At 34.8% G+C, this 22,477-nt stretch overlaps 1 protein-coding gene across 2 annotated transcripts in view; it reads left to right on the top strand.

The window, feature by feature from the left end:
* Nucleotides 1-22,477, top strand: part of LOC128994204 (elongation of very long chain fatty acids protein AAEL008004-like) — a 107,236-nt gene that overhangs the window by 40,687 nt on the left and 44,072 nt on the right. For both annotated transcript variants that reach the window (XM_054418584.1, XM_054418583.1), the window contains exon 2: nucleotides 10,743-10,823. In XM_054418584.1, the coding sequence (XP_054274559.1) occupies nucleotides 10,763-10,823 (61 nt within the window). In that variant the 5' untranslated portion in view covers nucleotides 10,743-10,762. The remainder of the gene's footprint in view (nucleotides 1-10,742; nucleotides 10,824-22,477) is intronic.

Raw genomic sequence — 22,477 nt, 5'->3', positions numbered from 1 at the left:
TTAACCATTGGAGAAGGTGATGATGTTTTCTATTATGACCACAATGCTCCAGTTACAATAGAAATTTCTGAAGGAACATATGAGGTGGTTGAGCTTGCAAAGGAAATTCAAAAGCAAATTCCAAACTTTTTCCTTACAGCTAATAATAAAACTATGAAAGCGACATTACTTTCTAGCCATGTGTTTGATTTTACAAAACCATGTTTAGGGTCTGTTTTATTGGGATTTAAAGGTGTTTCTACTCCTGGTGTTCAGTTTGAATCTACAAATAAAATAAACATTAATAATGTAAATGTGATTAGAGTAAAATGTAATATTGCAAACGGGTCCTATTTAAATGGAAACAAATCACACACCATACATAGCTTTTATCCAGAAGCTCCTCCTGGCTACAAAATTATCGAAGTTCCAAGAAATATTATATATTTTCCTGTAAATAAGAGAAGTTTAGATGTTGTCAGTATTACATTTGCCGATCAGCACGACAAGGCAATTGACTTTAACGGAGAAGAAACTACAATTACTTGTCATATAAAAAAGATATGAGAATTTATAAGAATTTATCTATAAGTGCACAAAATGCTAGGTTCCTACGATCAATAGGACTAAAGTTAAAATTTTCTATTAATAAAAATGGAAGATTTTCTAGACGTTACAGGGAAATCCCAATTCGACGATAGTGTGGTTAAAATTACAAATCACTCCTATGTTCCCCACAACACTTTGGCAATAAATAATTCTGATGAAATTCGAATATGTATTAATAATCAAGATTTGCTAACTCTCCCATGTAGGAGTTATCTGTATATTAAGGGAGAAATTGAGAATCATGATAAAGGTCATTTTATAAATAATGCATTTGCGTTCTTATTTGATGAAATTAGATATGAAGTTGCAGGTAAAGAAATAGACATTGTAAGAAACCCAGGAATTTCTAGTCTTATGAAAATATTGAGCTCTTACAATAAAACAACTAAATTGTCAAATGTGGCATTTGATTCTGACACGAATTTAAAAGAGTTCCATAAAGGTGGCAAGTTTAGTACTTGTTTGCCATTAGAACTGTTAATGGGTGTATTTGAGGATTTTAATAAGGTATTAGTAAATGTCAAACAAGAATTGGTGTTGAAAAGATCCAAAAATGATTTGAATTGTATATTAACAACCACTAGTGCTCCAGCCAGTGGTACTGCTGATATGATTCCTAAAATTACACTTAACTCAATTCAATGGGTGATGCCACATGTAATACCATCAGATGGGGAGAAGTTACAATTACAAAAGATGTTACTGCAAAATAAAAATTTGCAAATTGCATTTAGAAGCTTAGAGTTGCATGAACTTCCATCATATCCCAATACTACAAGACATACATGGTCAGTAAAGACATCTTCAAGTTTGGAGAAGCCTAGGTATATTATATTTGGTTTCCAAACAGCTAGGGATAATAGTGCACGAAAAAGAACTGATGAATTTGATCACTGTAAGTTAAAAAATCTCAAAGTATTTCTAAACTCTGAATATTATCCTTATAGTGATTTAAATCTCGACTTTGAAAATGGAGATGTCTCTAAAGCTTATGAGATGTTTATGAGGTTTAGAGAGACTTACTATAATACTATCCCAGATCCTATGATTAGTAGGGCTGAGTTTATGAAGAAATATCCACTAATTGTAATAGACTGTTCTAGACAGAACGAAACAGTGAAGGAAGGAATTGTTGATATTAAATTAGAGATTGAAACTGCAGAAAATGTGCCAGCAAATACATCTGCATATTGTTTGATAATACATGATAAAGTGTTTGAGTACAATCCTTTGTCAAATGAGATAAATAAAATGTAAATAAAAGATGAAAAACATTCAACAAGAATTGGTTGACTCTGCAAATCAAATACGAGAGAAATATAGAGCTTTAAAACGTGGCAAGTTTCTAGAGGCTGAAGAGAGGTTTCAAACATTCCAACCTTTAATAGAGCCATTACAAGAATTAAAAAAAATCGCCAAAACAGAGAGGCCTCGAATGGAGATTCTCCCAATGACTCCATCTAGAATACCAATAATACCAAGATTACAACCATTACAACAATCTACTCCACAGAAATTAGATTTTGGTCTTTTAGCATCAGACTATTTAGGAAATTACCTCAGTAAAAGTAGTATGACAGACACTACATATGGTATTAGACGAGAAGCAAATAAATTTTTTATTGGAAATAAGGAAGTTGACATTGCCAATGATGATGTTACAATTGCAAATAAAACCTACAAGGGGACAAAAGGTTTGTGGCAATTGTTAACTTTAAAAGAACCTGAGGATTATACTCCGGCTGATTTGCAAAAATATAAAGAAATTTTGGAAGCTACAAATGGACATTTAAAGAGTTACAAAGATGGTGCACCAATTTCAAGTAATAGACATACTAAATATCTTAATATAATTAAACCTCTTTTTAAATCTGTTGGTGAAGGTTTGAGACAAGTGACTGGTAATAAAATAGACTATATTTATTGGGATGATCCTAATGAGCTTGTAGATAGGTTAAGACTTCTTTGGCTAAGTCGCCAAGCCGGTAACTCAGGAGTGGATAATGAAATAGATTCCATTATTGAGGAATTGAGAGAAAGTGGAATTATTTATTAAATAAAAATATGTTTATAGATAAATTTTACCGTTTATATAATCCATATAATAAGCCTGTAGAACCCAGGGCTAGCAGTGAACCTACTTTAAATTTACAAGACGATAGTTGGAATGGTTTAAACCGTAAAATTGGTAATATTAAAGATGGGGAGTTTGTAGATGATGTATCAACTTTGGGACAGACATTAACTAGAAAAGGTGATGTCTTCTTACAAGGTAAAACTAAATATGAGTTTTTAGAATCTAAGAATAAAAATTGGAATGCTAAAAAACAGAAAATTACTAATGTGGAAAAGGGTGAAAGTTTAGATGATGTGCCCACTTTACAACAGACTTTAATACGAACAGATGGTAAATTTGTACAAAACAATAATAATTATGAATTTTTAGAATTAGAGAATGGTGTTTGGAATGCTAAGAAACGGAAAATTACTAATGTGGAAAAGGGTGAAAGTTTAAATGATGTGCCCACTTTACAACAGACTTTAATACGAAAAGAAGATGGTAAATTTGTACAAGACGATAATAATTATGAATTTTTAGAATCTGAGAATGGTGTTTGGAATGCTAAGAAACAGAAACTTAGCAATTTGATGGAAGGTACAGATAGTAAAGATGCTGTGAATGTTTCACAAGTTCCAAAAATGGAAGCAGGCTATTGGGATTTTAATAATAAAAGGTTAGTACGTGTAAAACCCGCCGTTGATGACACTGACTGTGTTACAAAAGAACAGACTATAACTTTTGATAAAAAAGAAAAATGTTGGGATGCCAAAAAACAATTTATAAGGAATCTGCCAAAGGGGGAATATTTAGATGATATTTGTTTAATGTCACAAGCTATGTATTATGATGGATCAAAATTTGTATATGCAGGAAGAAAATTTAATTTGATGGAATACAATCCTGATTTATTAGTTGCCGACCCTACATCTTTGAGTGGATTTAAGTATATAGATAATAGACCTTATATACCAGAAAACTATGTATTTAAAAGAATGGAAGATAATCTATTGATTGGGGCTAATGGTAATATATTTACAGTACAAGGAAAGAGTGATGTTATAAAAAATGAATGAAATTGCATACGAACTTCATAAGCCTGCAAGAAAGAATTTCATTAGAAGATCTTTTAAAGTATTAGGTATAAACGAAACCTTACAAATAGATTTAATTGATATGCAAAACTATGCTAGAGAAAATTCTGGCAATAAATATATTTTAACTTTAATAGATACATTTTCTAAAAAAGCTTATGCTGCTCCACTAAAGAATAAGACAGGGTTAGTGGTTACAGAAGCCATTAAAACCATTCTACCAAAGGGGGTTAAAAACATTCAATCTGACAATGGAAAAGAATTTTTTAATCAATATTTTAACAAACTAATGAAAAAATTAAATATTAATCACTATCACACATTTTCTACAACTAAGGCTGCAATTGTAGAGAGGTTTCAGAGAACTTTAAAGAATTGGTTATATAGGGAATTTAGTGCTCAGGGGAGTTATAAATGGTTGGATTTACTTCCAAAGTTAATTCGAAAATATAATAATAAAGTGCATAGATCTATAGGAATGAAGCCTAACCAAGTGAATGTTAAAAATAGTAAATATGTGCATGAGAGGTTGACTTCTAAAGTAGAGCAAGTTAAAAAGCCAAGATATAAGGTAGGTGATAGCGTAAGGATTTCCAAGTATAAACATGTTTTTAGTAAAGGTTATACTCCAAATTGGACAGGGGAACTATTTACAATAGCAGAAGTTAAGAATACAAAGCCTGTGACTTATATCTTGAAAGATGAAAATGGCAATATAATCAGGGGAGGCTTCTATACAGAGGAGTTGTTAAAGACCAAGTATAAGGACATGTATTTGGTAGAGAAGGTAATTAGGAAAAAGGGTGATTTATTGTATGTCAAATGGCTTGGATTCCCAAGTAGCCAGAACTCATGGATTTCCACTAAGGATGTCCAAGGGAGCGTGTCATGAGCCAGGAGCATGCCCAAGTTCGCACGCAAACCTCACATGATTTTGAGAATATACTTGTGAATGAATGTGGATTTAAAATTTTAATGGAGTTTGAACATTTGTATGGGTTTGTATTGGTCGAGATCCGGGTCTTTAAAAAAGTGGCCAAAAAAAATGAGCCATATTCCAGACGTGTTTTTCAGTATTAAAAAAGTAGAAAATTTATATAGGGGTGTATAGGTCGAGAGCTGGGTCTTTAAAAAAGTGGCCAAAAAAATGAGCCACTCATTTTTCTCATTTTTCCCCTATAAAAAGTGCCCTAAAAGTGCCTCTAAAACGCCGAAAGTGGGGTATCTTTGTCCTATTATATCTACTGATGGGTTTAGATGCATTTGCAACAGTGCGGTTATAAAGTGTTCTGTAGAACAATGGACAGTGTCAAGGTATTTTTTGTGTACGTGTGGTTTCGTAGCGCAAGGTTTATTTTTTGAGCGGGTGGTTCACGTAACTTGACCCACATAAAGTTTTAGATTTGGACCCCTTTTTTAGTGTTTTGGGGGCTAAACAAAACCGACATTTGTGTTTTTTGGATTCGTTAAATTTATCAGTTTGCAATTCTTGTAAATGTGAAGAAAGTGTTTACAATGGAGTGAGATGATCACTGCAGCTTCATACTGACTGACTCTTTAACTTTACCATTTATTAGCCAATTTATATCAGTTGGGTCCAAGTTCGAACCATCAAAAGCTATAACATCTTTTAAGGAAATAACATTATTCATTAGTGAGATTTAAATAAGTATTTCATTATCGAACACTTATGTCTAAACTAATCAAAGAGTTTTTCAGCGGACAAAATTTCCGTTTACATTTCCCATGTTTGCTTTTACTTGGCACTTCCGCAAAACCTTGACCCAAACTTAGCCAAGGATCTGAAGCACTTAGTTTTGTGTACTCCAGGCCCCAGGTGAGGCCGTTGACAAGGCAGCGACTTGTGTTCGTGCACTCAATGACGCATGAGTGTTGTAACGCCTCACAGAACTACCGTTGTCCATGCAAACTTACATGGATCGATGTCAAATTGTATATTGTCGTGGCGAGAAACTTGTGAAAACAACAGTACATGGGTTGTTGTTCATTATGGTTTTACTATAGATGCGTGTTTTGCTGACGTCATGAATGCGTAGAAATGCTGTGGTTGGATTCTGTACTAGCGTTGGCTAGTGTATATTTTAACCACTACTTTTTGAAAAGTGCAAGTAGACTTGTCATCCTAGTGTAAAATCAGACTCATACAGGTTTCATGTGGTTTGAGTACATAGATGTCAAATAAAATCAAAATTGTTCTCTCTCTTTTAAAGAGTTGTATATTTTATGATCTGTAGTTTACTCGCTGGCTGTAAGTTGGAGAACATGTAATACTTTACAAATAGATTATTGTGTTGTGTAAAAATACTCGTAGTTTCAAGTCAATTAATCAAAATATAAACGTAAAAAATATACTACAAAACTGTATTGACCCAACATTAAACTCTGTTCACCTTAGTTAGTTCTAAAACTAAAAACATTAATCACACTCTAAAAGTAAACAAAGCAGTTTTTACCTGGTTAATCCTTCGACACACTGGAAACCCTTTCAAACTACAAACATTCGTAATCCAACAATTAGATCATATCAGTCGTGAAACAGTAGGACACGTCTATACTGATGAACAATCAGTTAGTGTAGAGTTGATATACTTAGGATACAGTTAAATAGTGTTATCCGAAACGAAATCCAAGAAAACACCGTCTAAGGTGCGTATATTGGATATTCAAACGGAGACGTAGGAAACCACTTTGAAATATTGCCGGGCCAGGGAGAATAATAAATTTTACGTTTGCGGGCTTCGTCCTGCGTCGGAATTGTTTTGGAGGGAACGGATGAAAACACGAATTTTCCCTATTGTTGTCCTCGCGTTGCAAAACTCTCGCGATGAAAAAGAGACGACCAGTACGTTTTGCTGTACAACCGTGTGCACAATTGCAAAATAAATATTTTACGAGGCTTTGGTAATTTGTTTTTTGAAGGGACTTTTTTGTGTGTGTTAAACGCCATTGGTGATTTTTAAGTTGTTAGGGGAATTTCCAAACTTTGGTCTTGGTACTTATGACAACCAAAGCATAATTTCTTATACTGTAATTTCAAAAATAAAATCTCGGTCGAAAGTCAAAACCGCTTAGGTAATCTTCAGATTTGAAGACAACACTATGCAATGTTTTAACATTTAAAATTACGATTCACCACATTTTTCCAAATTCTTTCAAATGTTGTGATTTTTCAGACACATAACTAATCAAATCCAAAACAAAATTTGTGATTAAAAAAAAGTCTTATTAACTACTATTTGTAAATAAAGAATTACTACATCGAAGCAGTGTTTGCAACACTGCACACAATGTCTAGTGCGATCATTTTTACCGATTTCATTACCTTTGTTCTTAGGAATGAGGAATCTCTCAATAAAGTAAAACGCTGCATTATAGCTAAATCATATGTTAGATATTTAGTTTACTTGATTGCACGCAGTGTGAATGGTCTTTGATGAGTAACCGTTTAATTGTAGGTATTTTGAAATAGCTTGTTACGAGGATGATATTTCACAAAATAGATCGTTTAATGTAATATGGTGGATTGCAGGTGTGTCGGTAAGCTGTGTGTTACTTTGTCGTGGTCACTTATTGTGCATCAGTCGCGTAATGACAAGTCATCTGCGAGTAGTTTATGTCTAACGAGTGTGAACAATGTAAATGGCCTACATGTCATAACCAGCTATGCTGCAATTATAAGTGTTTAATTGTGCAGTTAAAATAAATACTGTTGTTTTATTTGATTACTGCGATTAAAATCTGTACACATTTTGTTTACAGTCATTTAGTTCTATTTATTGACTTAAGCATAATAACTTGTATTGTTTACAGGGAGACTATTATAGGCTACTTTACTAAATATGTGTTTGTTAATAGTTTGACAAAAATTTATATTAGAAATACCGGTTTAGACGATTTCTGCAGAAAGAAGTTCTTTACAAGATAAAACAATTCTGCGAAATTATGATGTGTTTCAATGTTAAGTTTCATAACACCTGCATAGTGAATTTGTATTTTTATTACCGAAGTAATCTAGTAGAAGAATTTGATTGCTACTTTACTGGAGCTTGCTTGCGAGAATGAATATGTTAACTACGTACTAATTTCGTTTTTCTTTAATGACATAAATTTTTCTCTGTTACAAAATTTAGCTTATGGAGGCACTTCATAATTTCTTTACCGGAATTTTCTTCCAAAAAAGAACATCTTTCTGACACATGTTTCTAATTTACCGATTTTTTACTTGCCCTTCTCTTTGAAAATTAACATTTTACATCTCTGTTGCCAAAGTCAGCGAGACTTGAGTTTACTTCCTTGAAAGAACATTTTTCTGACACATATTACCATGTGTGTTATTTGCTCCTTTCAATAAAGATAGAGACACTTGCTTTAGTACTAGGATTAAGGTATATATCTGTATTCAGTGGCTTTGCTTAACAATGTCAGAATATTCTAGTCATTGCGATTTAATAAAATTTGCAATAATCAAGGTCAAGAGGCAATCATCTTTCACGATTTGGTCCAAACATGAAACATGATTTGGTGGTCCATGACGTAGGAAATGGTGAACTAAGTAGTAAGGCCAGCAGTGCAGAGTGTGGGAACTGTCTGTGGCAATAATGTATCTGCAATTCTAAAATGGTATAGGGAAGGAGGGCCAACAGATCCACGACGTAGGGAGTGGTGAAGGAAGTAGTAAAGACGAGCAGTGTGGAGTTTGGGAATAGATTAATCTATCTGCAATACTAAACTGCTATCAGATTAAACTAATGATTTCCCCCGAGCAAAGCTCGGTCCCCAGGTGCTATTTTTGAAAGTGCTGTATAGACAAGATGATAGCGTTGTTACTGGATAAGATCAGCTGATTCTTCAGCCAGGACCATTAATCGCCTTAACAATCATGGGCAGATCCGTCCATTTTCTAATCGTCCATAAGCTACATCTCAGGATTGAATTGGTAGCCTTGTCTTTACTCTGCTTTGTAACCACTCACCAAGATCTAGTTTACTTACTCACTCTCTCCTCAGCAGTGCGAGCTCTTCTATTCGGGGTTTCCTTGTTACCAATCTGTCCAGACGTCGGTCCTAGATCACTCCGCAGTTCCCCAGGCCACACTCTGTTGTCGCCCTACTTTTTCGCCGCTTCCTCATTTCCCACTGTTGCGCAACCTGTTACTCTTTGATCCGCAGTTGCAGTTCCGGTAACCTCCGCCGGGGAAACACATTCCACCGTCGTCCTTGGAACCGCGGGAGTGTCTTGGGGGTTTCGGTGTTTTTGTATTGTTTTAGTTTTTGCGAAACAGGTGTTTTGTTTTGCGTCATAGGAAATGCCGGTGCGACCTTGACCTGAGTAAGTAGGTCTAGTTATAAATGCGTTGAAAGCTCGTGGGTGTCTAATGGTATAATGGTTGTATGCATTTGTGTCGCCTCGAGAATTTTGGTTTTCTGCTACGAAACGCTTAAATTTTGGTTTGTTAGTATTAAAACCCTACCTAATAGTTGATATTAGCCAAATTATATGAAAATATTTCTATTATCCTGCAAACTACGTTATTGATTTAAATTTATCCTCTTTAAAGATAACAGGCAAGACTAAGTATTTTTAAGATTCCCTAAAACGATATTCGTGAGAAACATTTGATTTAAAGTATTAGACATTTTAAGGGAATTTGAATATTGAACATGCTTTAGATAGTGAACATGCTTTAAATAGTGAACATGTTTTAAATAGTGAACATGTTTTAATGAATTTCAATTACGACAAACAAGAAGAAAATACACATTCGCCAGTTTTTTTTACATATCCTCAGTTTCGGGTCGGGTGCACGAACTAATTTCAACGGATAAGTTGTTTTTATCCTTTTCCGAAAACTACGTAAGTTGGGGTCCACTCTTCGGCATCCCCTAAAATAGTAAACAAAATGTATACATCAAAATCAATCGCTATTGATATAGTATTCCTAAACATACATAAGAGAAGTATAGATGGTAGGCTTCCCAAAGTAGACGACTGACGATCGCTATTCGAGAGATTATCGTAGGTCCTCTTGTTAACGTTTCGAATGGGATTTTTTATTGAAAAAATTGAACTGTAGCTTTTTCTAAAGACTGATTTCTGCAAACCTCCTGAAACATTGACTAGTATATTCACTAGTTCAATGACGTAGCCATCTCACTATACACAGCGATTCGACAGTAGGTACATGCAACTTTTGTATGCTCCAATGAAATCAGCATTGTACATTATACTGTGAATCTATTCTAGGTAGACCAGCTGATTAGTTAATTTCTGGTCATTCACCCAGATGTTTAGAGTAAACACTATGTCAGCTGTTGTTTTGCTGAGTTTGTCCAACTCAGTCTAGAGTTCTCCTCACAGGTTATTGAGCTACTGTTGGTTTTTTTATTTGCTTAGTGGCATTTTTGTTGGGCATGTTTTGTAAGTACTGTGGAGAGGAGATTCATTCGAGTGTTTGGTGAGCCAAGGGACCTCTTGCCTACTAATTTTATAAAACTAGATTACTGTACCAAGAAAAATGTATGCTCAAAATGTATAGCAAATAAAAAAATCAGTGGTAATATGCCCGATGGGAAATTTCACGAATAGGCCAAAATAATAATGTTCTTAGTTTATTGTATGTTTCAAAAAGGAGAAAACACAAGTTTTGTGGATTGAATTTTTTCTTGATCTATCTACATTAAGTCAGCTAGAACTGAACTTTAGATACTGCAACTAGACGTTTCATCATATTTTAAATGTAAATCTGTTTTGTTGTGTGTATTGTGTCCGGTCGCGTTTAAGTGTTCCCCTTCTTCTTTTAGGTAATGTTTAGAGTGTCCGGTTAACTCTTTGGTAACAATACCAGAACATAAGCAACAGTTTACAAATAAATCGTATTTTTCATAGAGTTTTAAAGATCGTCTCTTGACCCAGGTATGATAAATCTATGAAGTGATATGTTTACTCTATAGTAGTAATTGACGAGTGTGTTTTGTCTGCAGGTTCTGGAATCGCCGGCAAGATGACTACTCTAGTACACAGCCTGATACACGGCTACCATGACCTCATGGACAATAAAAGTGGTAAGTCAAACAACAAAGTTTCAACAACAACTAGCTTCTTGATTGTGAGGTTAGCTTGTCTTTCAGTTGGATAGGTGATGTGTTGCAACGCGAGACGTTGCTAGTTAGAGATGAAAAAGCGAATGTGAAATTATATTTTTGCCTTTTGGACATAAACAGCTGCCAATGCCGTCTTATACAGTACAAATGTCAAATCTTTGTTTTCGATAAAGGGCGGCGTTTCGGATGATTGCACTCCCCATCTTCCACAAGTCAACTGATGGATTGCACACGCTTTCGAAACTTTGGCTTGTCTCTTCGCCAGTTCAATGACGGAGATTTGACAATTACCTTTGATTATCGAAGTAACCATCAAATTACTATGTAACTTTTATCTCATTTTGGCATCGTACGGTCAAATTTGTTTAGATTGTGTTTCTGCCACAGTTGCATGCAAATGATGAATATGTCTTAGTTGTATATCGTTGGTGATAGGAATGCAAGTTTTTGTCTACGCCAGCTACCTTTTTTAGGTTGAACGTTTAGGTAAAGTGAAAATTCAATTTTTGCCAGGTTTATTTGGAATTGTAATTGAGTCCAAAAATGTTTTTCGATCTAGGAAAACACATGTACCATCAGTGATGTATTCATAAAGTTATATATTTAATAATTTTCTCTGAAATAACCGGATAAGGAGGAACTACTTTTCAAACACAACATTCGTAGTATATATCCTGGTGACTTCGGTGATTTTAAAGAAATTTGAAATCGATTTTTTCCAAATAGCAAACGCTAAAAATTGTATAATAGCACTTTAGTTAGTAAATGTGTTGTTGCGTATAATGAGTGTAAATCTAGTTCGTTGAAGAGTATTTGAAGGTCCCTTTAATTTGTACACATGTAACAATTCATGCTGTATTAACCTGTAAATCGCACTCCCTAGGGATTCGATACCGTGTTGGTAAAATCCCTTTTGTGTTACTCACCTACACGTGGTACATGTACTACAGCTTGCTAGTCTCACAAGACCATTTAATCGGTGTTTTTTGAATGTTTATAGCTTTATGTAAAGTACTCTGTTTTTCCGTCCGATTTTCTCAAGGCCTTTGCGCTACACTAGTTATACTGTATAATAATTAGAACCGTTCCACGTGTCCTGTCTGCTAACTTACATTGTAGTTAATGAGTTTTATTTGAATCTCAAATGATCGTGTTGGAAGATTTTTATGACAAATTTGAGTGAATTTTCCTCGTCTAACCAGTCTATCCTGTTTTTAATTAAGTGGAAAATTGAACTTTGTATATTTTCCTGGGTTTGTTTTTCTGCCAACAAAGTTGACTCATTAAGATCACCTTGTTGTTAAAACATTGAATCTGCAAATATTGCTACTTATCGTCCTATTTTAAGATATGAAGCCGTCTTTATAATTTGATTGATTGATGAAAAACACTACTTATTTTTATGTTAGTTTTTGTGATGTTTGATGTCAATTAAACGAGTTACTTTTATTTGTGGACAGATTTTACGATTTATGCATCACTAGTCTTTAATTAGGCTCTACAGTAAAACCAAAGAAAAGGCTGAATTTTTCCACTAAATAGGTCGTTGTATTCAGTTGAAATAGTTTCAACGCTGCTTGTAAACAAGAAGAAACAAAAAGTAAACTACAAATCCTATCTAATATGATTTTGATACAACCAAGTTAAGAATTTTGTCGAGTTTATCCACAAGTATGATAAATTTATGAGGGAGTATGTTTGATTTATGGTGTTATCTAAGAATAAATCAGTTATGTTTGTCATGCAGTGCTGTTGAAGAAAACATTCAGTACCGCAACGGTAAAACAAATTTATATATTGCTAATGGTAAACGTTTCATAATGTTTGGTGCGAAAAAGACACATTCTCTAGGTTATATTTTACATACAGCTAGGCTCACACATCACTATTCAATGGTGCTTTTAATCGATCCATGTTTAAAGAGGCTGTCTAATTGTAGAATCATGAATGTACGAATGAAATAAATAGAGTAACGAAAACACTGTACATTTTTATTGAGGTAACATTAGGGCTATTGGACCTTTTTAGCGAATTTCCCTATAGGGAGTAGCTTAGGTGGCACGGTAAGACCTAGACCCGGGACCGATTGACTTTTTCATTATGATGTCCACCGAGGGCCAAAAAACCATTCTTTCAAATGTTATACGTATATATATCTATCTACATATCCGTGAACGCGATAACTCGAGAATTTGATGAAATTGGGTTTAAAGGTATAAGGCAGGATACAACTTGAATGAGTTCGCGAACCAGCACGATCGGACCATGGGAACGGGGATTTTACGGGGTAGAAATTTATTTTTCTCATTTTTGACCCTCAAAAGACAAAACTTCCCAATTTCTTTCTAGAACTTTTTAAAAAGTAAAAAACATTATCAAAGTGTTTCTGCGTGGTTATTGGTACCGGAGATAATTCAAAAAATTGTAAATTTAAAATCTAAATGTTATTCTTATGGAAAATATTGTAAAATTGTAGTTTGTTCGTTTGTGGATACATTTTTATCAAACTTGGCAAATTTATTAATTTTTTACTAAGCTATTAATATTTTACTAAAAACCACACTTTATAAGTTTCCTTCTAGCAGTAAACCTAGATACTCGTTATTTAAATAGATTTAATTGAAAATCAATTCAGACAAAAGGAAAATTAGTTTAGTCGGCAGGTTTGCTGCGGCGGGGGTATTATTGTTAACCGTGTTCATCACCACCATCATTAATAATCATTTCAGAGCGGAAATAAAATATTTGGTTGAGTTAAATAAAGCTTTGCCCAAAGCAAGGCTTGATCATCAGGTAGTTGGTTAACGGGTGATTTATAAGCAACCCTCATCTATTAGTGTTTTACCACAACCAGCTCAGTAGCCAGCATGTAACAGTTATCCTCGGTATGGTTCGTTGTACAGAGAAAGTCGCCAGGCGTAAATAATGACCATCCACCAGCCACCAGTCGAGGCTTTCATATTTAAATACACTTCCTGGTTTATCTTTTCCTCTTTAAAGTCATCTCTTGAACCGCGTTCGCCTTTTAGATCGACCCTTTCTGTTGATTATTTTTGCTATTAATGTAATTGGAATGTTTACAGTGTTCTCAACTGAATGCGTTTTTTCTCTCTTTAGGGCGAAACACAGTTTAACTTTCATCCCCTATTCATAGTGTATAGAGAGGGTATTATTATTTCGTTGAAATTTTTGAGTTTGGCTTTTGGTTGGGAATGTCCTTAATGGGGCCCCAGGACCCCAAAAGGTGGTTTTTGTAGTGATGTATTTTGTTTTTGTCACAACAGCTCGGACGAATTTGATTAAAATTCAGTATGTTATAGTCCTTATAACCGTAAACAAAATTGTTCAACCCGTTTGTTGTAAAAATTACGGTTCAAAGGTTATTGCAAGCTTTGTGATTTCCCGAAAAATATCATAGTTGCAAGTTACTCCCACTGCTTAGGCCTACCCATTATAAGGATTGTTGGCAAGCTAATTAGAACAAGATGCCTGACAGAGTTTATTTTGTCAAAAATGATCTCTTGTACGTATCTTCTCCTAATTTAAAAGACGTTTTCAGTAATACATTTCTTTCACCTCCATTTTTGCTTGATTGTGTACACCATTATTTATTTATTTTTACTCCAGCGTCCACCTTATCAAACACATTACATTGTGCAAATAGCACGTCGAAAGTACACACTAACAACTTAGTAACACTTAACACACACTAAAAACTTTAAAAGTAATAACGATAAAGTCATAATCTTTAAGTGTTAACTTTCTTAAAAGTCAAACGATACAGTCAACGATGTATTTATACATAACCAATGACAGATTTGTTAATCAGTGATTATGAAGTAGTGCAATGATAAGAAAGCAAGATAACAATGTGGATTCATCGTTAGTAGGCTAACGATTAATTACTATGTCAATCCACCAAGTCTAAGTAGACTATACGCGATGTTCTTGCAGTGCGAGACTAGTTTTTATGTGAGAGATAATTTATTTAATGACCTCAAAACTCGTCTGGCCTCGACTCTCGCCTCCTAACTTGTCAAGGCAACTTGGCTCCAAAATGTCAGTTTTTCTTCAGTTTCACTGAGCATCCATTGTTTTGGTTTTTACAATGCGATGTAATGTCAAACAATACGCAATCTTTGTTCCATGTCTGACTCGACGCTCTGTTACTCGTCCTGTCTTAGTAATACGTATTTAGATTTTTTTATTTTAAAATATTTTTTTCATTCAGTTTGTGAACTTTTTTAACGTGGGCTGTTACTGTTTTGTTCGCGTTTTTTTCGAACTGGTCAGCTCATGTTTTAAAGTTACAACAAAGAGAACACAAAAACATGTTTTATAGGAAATCATCTTAACTCTTCCATATAAATTTTGTAGCTTTTTAGTACCTTTCAATGTTTTATTTTTACCCCTTGGTTTTGAAATATTGCGTAAATTCTCTGCCTCAAGGTTTCTATCCTTTCTTCATAGATTTTTCCTTCTTTCATAAAAACGCATACTAAACTACCAAATCGCGGTATTAAAATACGAAACTAACCTCAAAAACTGTCGTCAGCTGGTCCATAAGGATAAATCTAAGGAAGTAAGTTTAATCTTGGGTTTAATCGATGATAATGGAATCAAGGTAAACAGCAAATGTTTACATCAAGCTATCATGCGAGCATAGGTAAGTAAGTACAGAGATGTCTGGGAGAGCAGGACAAGCGACAAGCAGTAAGCAGTGACAGACGACATGTTAATTGACAAATATTCACGTGGGCTGTCTGTCATTTTGCCAGCCGACAACTCACTGGTACTAACCATTGTTACGGTATATTTGGAACTGAAGACTTTATTTGGTAATTCTTACGTACCTTGGGATATCGTATTGTATATGAAGAGACTAACCATTGAATTTAGAGTTTCACATTTTGGATTATACAAGATTTTGTGGAATCGTGGTATATTTGTATCATCATATTGCGTGATTTTTGGGGTGGAATTAATGTACTTCACAAAACGTAATAATTTCGATCCCTTAACTGTTATGTAGGTAGCTGATCTCCTTTGTACAATATTTAAGACTTCACTTCCAAAAATTAGTTCAAATAAATTTTACGAATTAGGAAATACATTTGTGTAAACAACGTAGATGTGTTAAGCAGTTTTGGGGAAAGAGTTGAACAAAATCACTAAATAACTTTTCCCAATGAGACTAGATTGATTTTGTTGAAGGTTTTGCACTTAAAACTACCATAGTCAATTACTGAACGTGCTTATTACTCCAGAGGAATCATATATCTTTGGCCATAAAAAATCGCACGTTTTGGGTGATTAAGAAGTGCCTAATACAGTACTGTAGCCCTATATCATTAGTATCAAGGGGATCCTGCTGACTTTTGAGGTTTTGCTATCGAAATTCCCTCCTATCTTTGACTGGAGCACAGTTTTTATTTATTTTTATTGTAGTAAAATTTGCTGAAAATGTACTTCTTTATTCACCCCTAAGTGAGACTCCCAAGCCGTTTCCCCTCCTTTCAGACCGTCTTCGAGTGATATATGCGGCGTTTCATTCATTTTAAAAATCTGCAATGATTAAGTTTAAATGTAAGACGAACCTTATACTGCTAGTGCAGAATTCGGGAAGTCGCCACGCCTCTTATCGTGTTATCGGTAGAGTGAGATTACAGATTAGGAAGTGCAAGACGAGAAGTGACGTCACAGTGATCACGTGGTGTGTGTCACGTGATATGTATAATCGATGTGTGTTGGTGTGAGTAGTCTACGCTCTACAAGTTGACACTCGGAGAATATCGGTGTTTCATATTATATTTAATTTACACTGTTCTGGTTTAAATGTCTGCGGGAAGGTAGATTTATTTTCGTATAAAAAATTGGAGGTTTCAAGATTAGAAGTCGAACACTGTAATTATTGTTGTATAGCTGAGTAGATTTGTCATATTGCACTTCGATCCTGGAAAACTATGGCAGCTTTTTCTTGGTTGGAACGTAGAACTAGTAGTTCTTGGACATTGAGCTTTTTATTAACTGGTCCTGTTTAAAGAAACTATTGGTCTTAATCTGTAACAAAGCTACACAAGACATATTAATCATCTTGCACACATCTTACTTTCAATGTTGGATTAAAATACGTCTATTAGCGTCACTAGTTCGTAATAGAGATATAGTTATTCACTAGAATTGTCAATGCTTATATCGTTCAGACATAGCAGCACAGCTAAACCTTGGGGAACTGTACCACTTGTGGAAGTCAAAATTACAAATCAGAAAAACTTTCAAAAATCCTTGTTCTTACCACAGACAAATATAATATAGTAATACCGTAATTTACAATATGTCGATGGTGTCCTTATTTTACGTGGCCTCACATAGTAAAATGTAATTACGACTATTAAAAATTGTAGTAAGAATTTCAAAATAAACATTGAGTATTTTTATAATGGTTAAATGAAATGAAATGAAATGAAAAATCCTTTATTTTTTCAGGCAAAGTTAGGGCCACATGGCCCTTTCTTACACTTAACCTGACATTAAAAATATAACATAAATAATGTAACATAGGGATAACTTAATCTAATTAAACATAAAATATTTAACAATTCAAGTACCTACATATCTAAAAAAATACCCCCGCCGCAGCAAACCTGCCGACTAAGCGAATTTCCATTTGTCTGAATTGATTTTCAGTTAAATATATTTTAATGTGTTTAATGGTTATTGCTTGGTCAATGTCGTATTCATAATCGAACACCATTAAAGGGATTTTCGTCAGGGAAAATTGAATTCGATGCTCACTGAGGGAATTATCGAAAATGGTGGCTAGTCTGCTAACTAGCACTTTATTATGTATACGATTTTTATGTCAATTAGTCTAAAAGGGTTTGGCATTTTAATTTGCAAACAAAGTGTTCAATTCTCCCCTACAGTAGAGTTGTTTTGCATATCCGCCGCATGGTTCGTGTCCAGCGTGCATTTCTGTGTTACGATTGTGAGTTTCAATCCTACTTTGTTTATTATTTCATCGCTGCTCGAGGGTTTTACATCTTTGCGTCTAAAACAAACCAACAGTGTGGCATTCAAATTGTGTTTGATTTCTCAGCAGTCTTGTGTCATTGTTTTCCTCGATTAATTCTTCAAATAGAAGAAAATGTCGTGTTTTTGTATCGCATAAAAAGAGTCACTGTAGGCTCTAGTGATGAAATATACTATCATATTTTTTTAAACTACTTATGTGTGAACTCTTCGAGAGGTCTAGAGACTACTTATTCAAGTTTTAGTGTAGTTGTAGTTAATGGACTATTGTGATGTTCTAATTATCATGGTTTAATAACTCATATAACTACTGTGTTATCAAAGTTATTTATAGTCCTATTTTTTAGTTTTGTCCACGTTTTTCTTTGATTTATCTTCAGTATAAACGTTTTGAATTGGAAGATTTTCGTGGTTCTGAAAACATTGACTAAATTAGGAGATCAGCTGGTTGAATTATTGGTTTACCAATATTATATTCTTAATAATGTGATGCTGTAGACCAGCTGTTTCGCACCAAATTTGTGTTGGTTGTTGTGGTGGTTATGCTGTATAACCTTAGTGGGTGGGAGCGGTTTGATATGAAAATGAAAGTGACGTTGCCTTGAAGGATTTAAAAATCGAAATCATCCCCCATAAGAGTCACCCCAAGTCTTCATGCCCTACTAGAGTTTTTATTGTCTTGATATTTTAAATACAATAATCGATTCATTTAACGGTATTATCTTTAGAGTCATATTATTGATCATAGTGTATGTTTATCCTATAAATAAATAGATAATAAGATTTTGTATTCGAGTTTTTCACTTTTCGACTTTTGCTGTGTTCTTACTTATCGTAGGGTTAAAAAAACCCTTTTAAAGTGTGTTAGTTCGTTTAAACGGCAATTGTTGTAAAAGGAAAATTCAACGTTGTACACATAATCTCTCAAATTGGCTTATCTCTAAAAATTTTAGGAACATTATTTTAACACACCTTAACAATTTGTGCTTTTTAAAATTTCGTATGAATCAACACCGGAACAACATATGTAGATTTTAGAGGGTGTGCATTCATAAATATCGAATTATCATTACTGTTCTGTTAATTTTCTGTTTCAATCCATTTGTGAATAGTGTGTTTTTAACGTTGTTTTAGGGTGCTTTATATCGGGGACACTAATCAATGTACCACAGGTACAAATTTATAATTGCAGATTTTTGACTACGACTATGAAGGTGTAGGGCAGCTGAGACGCTGTCTGCGTGGTGGTCAGGTCGGGGTTTTGAGGTCTCTGTGTCTCGCGGCAACGGTCTGACCTTGACCCAGGTGCCGGGGTCGAAGTCAGGGGAAAGTTTCGGAGTCTGTAGCTCTCACTGGACACTGACATTGACAACCGCTAGTGAGCTGGGGCAAAGTACCCATTCAGAGATATTACCTCAATGCAGAATAGCGTAACTACGGAGAACGTGGAATTAAGTCACATTTTATATGGTAAATTTCAAGAAAGAGAAGACACATTTGAATTGCGAAAAGCATGTTTAAACCCGATTCACAAAGTAAGTAAATGTACCTTTTGTTATGTGTCTAACCATGTTTGCTGTACGAAACCCCCTCAAAGTCCTTGCTCAAGGTTTGTCTAGTTCATTTGTGATTTCGTTAAAAAAATAAAAAATAAACTCTTATGTTGATTTTCTGGACTGATCCAAAAATTTATCAATATTTAGAATCTGACGAAAAATCGCAGTGGGTTGGAACTGAGTCATACCTGGAAGACAACGATAAACGGAAAACCCTGAATCATATTGACGTCATTTTGACGCTAACCACAAAAACTTAAAGAAGGATTAATTAGTATTCGTGTACGTAACCATAGCTTATAATTGCGCCTTGTGTATTCTATGATCCTCTCTCGTGTTTGCGAGCAGAGGCCTTCAGGAAGTATCGCACACACGGAATATTACAGGTTGTTTTCAACGCGGTCAGTTTTTTTACCACCACAGTTTAACTTGTTGGCAAATTGTGCGATTGGGCGGAAATTGTTTTTAAGGATATTTAGCCAATATTGCTGGATATTTGGATTAGTACTCGTCTCGTGATCTGGTGGTCGCTGGTTCGATCCTGTAGAAAGGCAGCATCTTTTTGATGGTTTAAAACTGGACACACCTGCTCTTGAGGGTTTGGAATTATAGTTAGTGAGAGCCTGGCTACAGAACAAACTTAGCTTACTCAGTAAAAAAGATACAAAAGGCATGCCTCTCATCCCGTACTCAACTTATATCAAAAATTAAATTTCGTCTACCAGGTATCCCCAAGATACAAGAGATCTCTTGAATTACGATACACATAATTCACACTCAAGAAGACTAATAAACACAGCCATGGTTAAATAAACCCCCATTTAAATGCGCACCTTAGTGGTTCAGCGTTGTATAAATCTCATCTACCAAATTATATGTTCATCGAAATGAGAAATTAATTCTAGTACATTCTTATGTTTGTCCTACTGTAAGTCAGATTTAGGTCGGATTGGAGATTAATGCAGGAATTCGGAAATACGAAATGCTAAAGATCCAAACGACATTGAATTGTTCGCCGGGAAGCGATGAGTTGACATTGAACTTGTGAAGGCTAAGTAAAGTGCTAAAGGAAGTGATGGTGGGTCCCATTAATTACAATTTCTTTGCATTCAATTAAGTTTGATCACTTTGTGAATGAATGGTTGGGAGAAGTGTGTTATTTGAGAATATTAGCCTACTTGAGAATCGATTGTGAAACTATTATTCTTTTATTGAATTCAACATTAAAACTGAATAATCTGAAATAAAAACCACGTATCTATTAAGTCTAATTTACCCGGTCAAAAACTAGTATTAGTGACAACAGCTCATGTTAATAATTTAATAACCTCATAAAAGCATTTCTCTCATTTTGTTATTTTTATTCAAGAATTATGTGCAATTGTATCAGAGGTTTCTTATTACCCTTTCTAGGTCAACTTTAAGTCCATTTCCTTCGCTAACACAATGTAGTTAGTATTATGCAGTTTATCGTACGTGTATGTTGAAGAGAATTACATTAAAGCAATCGTTCGTTACGTGGAAAAACATTTCCTACAAGAGGTTTTAGCAAGTGTCATGTTAAAAGTCCTCAACATGTTTTTCAATATGTACAATACCAGTTTTTTGTCGGAAACATTCCTTAAACTTAAACAATCCCAATGATCCTCGTCTAAAAAGAAGCTGCGTAGCCTACAACAAAGCTACACTCGCCGGCCTACTTGCCATAATCTCAGTAATGTAATGTAAGTATTGCGCAGACGCTCCATTTAGATAGGCCGACACTACAGCGTTGCCAAATTTCCTTCGCCACGGCCTTGTATTAGAGGAGGCCATGCTATAAGTTGTATGAGGACGAACGCTGAAAACCTTTAAAGCAAATGACGAATTTCTTCTCAAATAAACATCTTAAGACCCGAGTGGATAAATTGCACGCCTTAAAAATATGAAGGATGCCGGTTCCATTCCAAGTGGAGCCGATTCTCGACCTAGGTGTCCTACGTCATGGGGCTGTCAATGCAACTATACAACTAAAGGTCGACGCTAGATAACAAAACCATGGTTTTAGTCCACAAAAAATAAAGACGGACTATGACTGTTACATGCTAACAGTTGACAGTGTTTATTTTATTTCGCAGTTTGCAGAACGCTGTGGATGGTAGGAAGTAGAGATGTTAGATGAGAGAAAGTGAAGGATGAGTCGGCTACGACCACAACATCATGTATCCATTGTATAACTAGCGACTGTGAGCTGCCACTGATGCAATGGGGGGTCCCCGTTCAGCTTCCTGGCCAACGAGTCAAGTGATGAATTTGCAGAGAAATTGTGCCAGTTTGAGAAATTGTGTCAGAGTAAATAAAGCGTAGTCATTTGTGGATTCGAAAACAGGTTGGAGGGTTTTAATTATTTTACTGGGAACCGTGACTTTTTGAAATTATAATTTGTTATATCATTTAGTAAGATATAGTAATGACTGAGTACTGCAAGTCATCGCGGCCCATTGCACACCTTCTTGAAGGAAAAATTAAAATATTGGGTTTTATATGTGAGATGTTGTGATATAGTGGTGGGGAGACAAACCTTAAGCTGTATAAAGTCAAACGATAGTTCTTTTATATGAAGTAACTTTCTTTGTGTTTAAGATTAACTTCACGGAAAGCCATACAGTAATTTTGAATCTTTTCGATGGTAACACCTGTACAGCAACCGTTCTGAATTTCGAGAGTATTGGCATTGGCTATTCAGATCTTTCTGCTCGACAGCTGAATTTAGGTACCATAAATCAATAATCTTTCCATGATAATGGACCCACATTTTACGCTATCATATAATTAAAATGCTGCTAGTTTGATCCTGTGTAAGCTTTTGATGGTCCAAATTAAAACCCGTCTGTTGATAATTGTGATTTAAATTCTCTGATTGAAGAAACAGTTGCAGAAGACATTTCAGTCTTATCCACGCTTCATATCTGGGTTCAAATGCCCCAGTGGCCAGTTGTAAAACAATCTTAATTTATATTGATAATGTAGGCGACCGCCTCGTATTTA

This window comes from Macrosteles quadrilineatus, unplaced genomic scaffold (genome assembly GCF_028750875.1).
Source record: "Macrosteles quadrilineatus isolate MER2022 unplaced genomic scaffold, UCM_ALF_1.0 Scaffold_5__1_contigs__length_97177068, whole genome shotgun sequence".
Lineage (NCBI taxonomy): Eukaryota > Metazoa > Arthropoda > Insecta > Hemiptera > Cicadellidae > Macrosteles > Macrosteles quadrilineatus.
The sequence above is the reverse complement of the archived record's forward strand: the minus strand, read 5'-3'. Positions and strand labels throughout refer to the sequence as shown.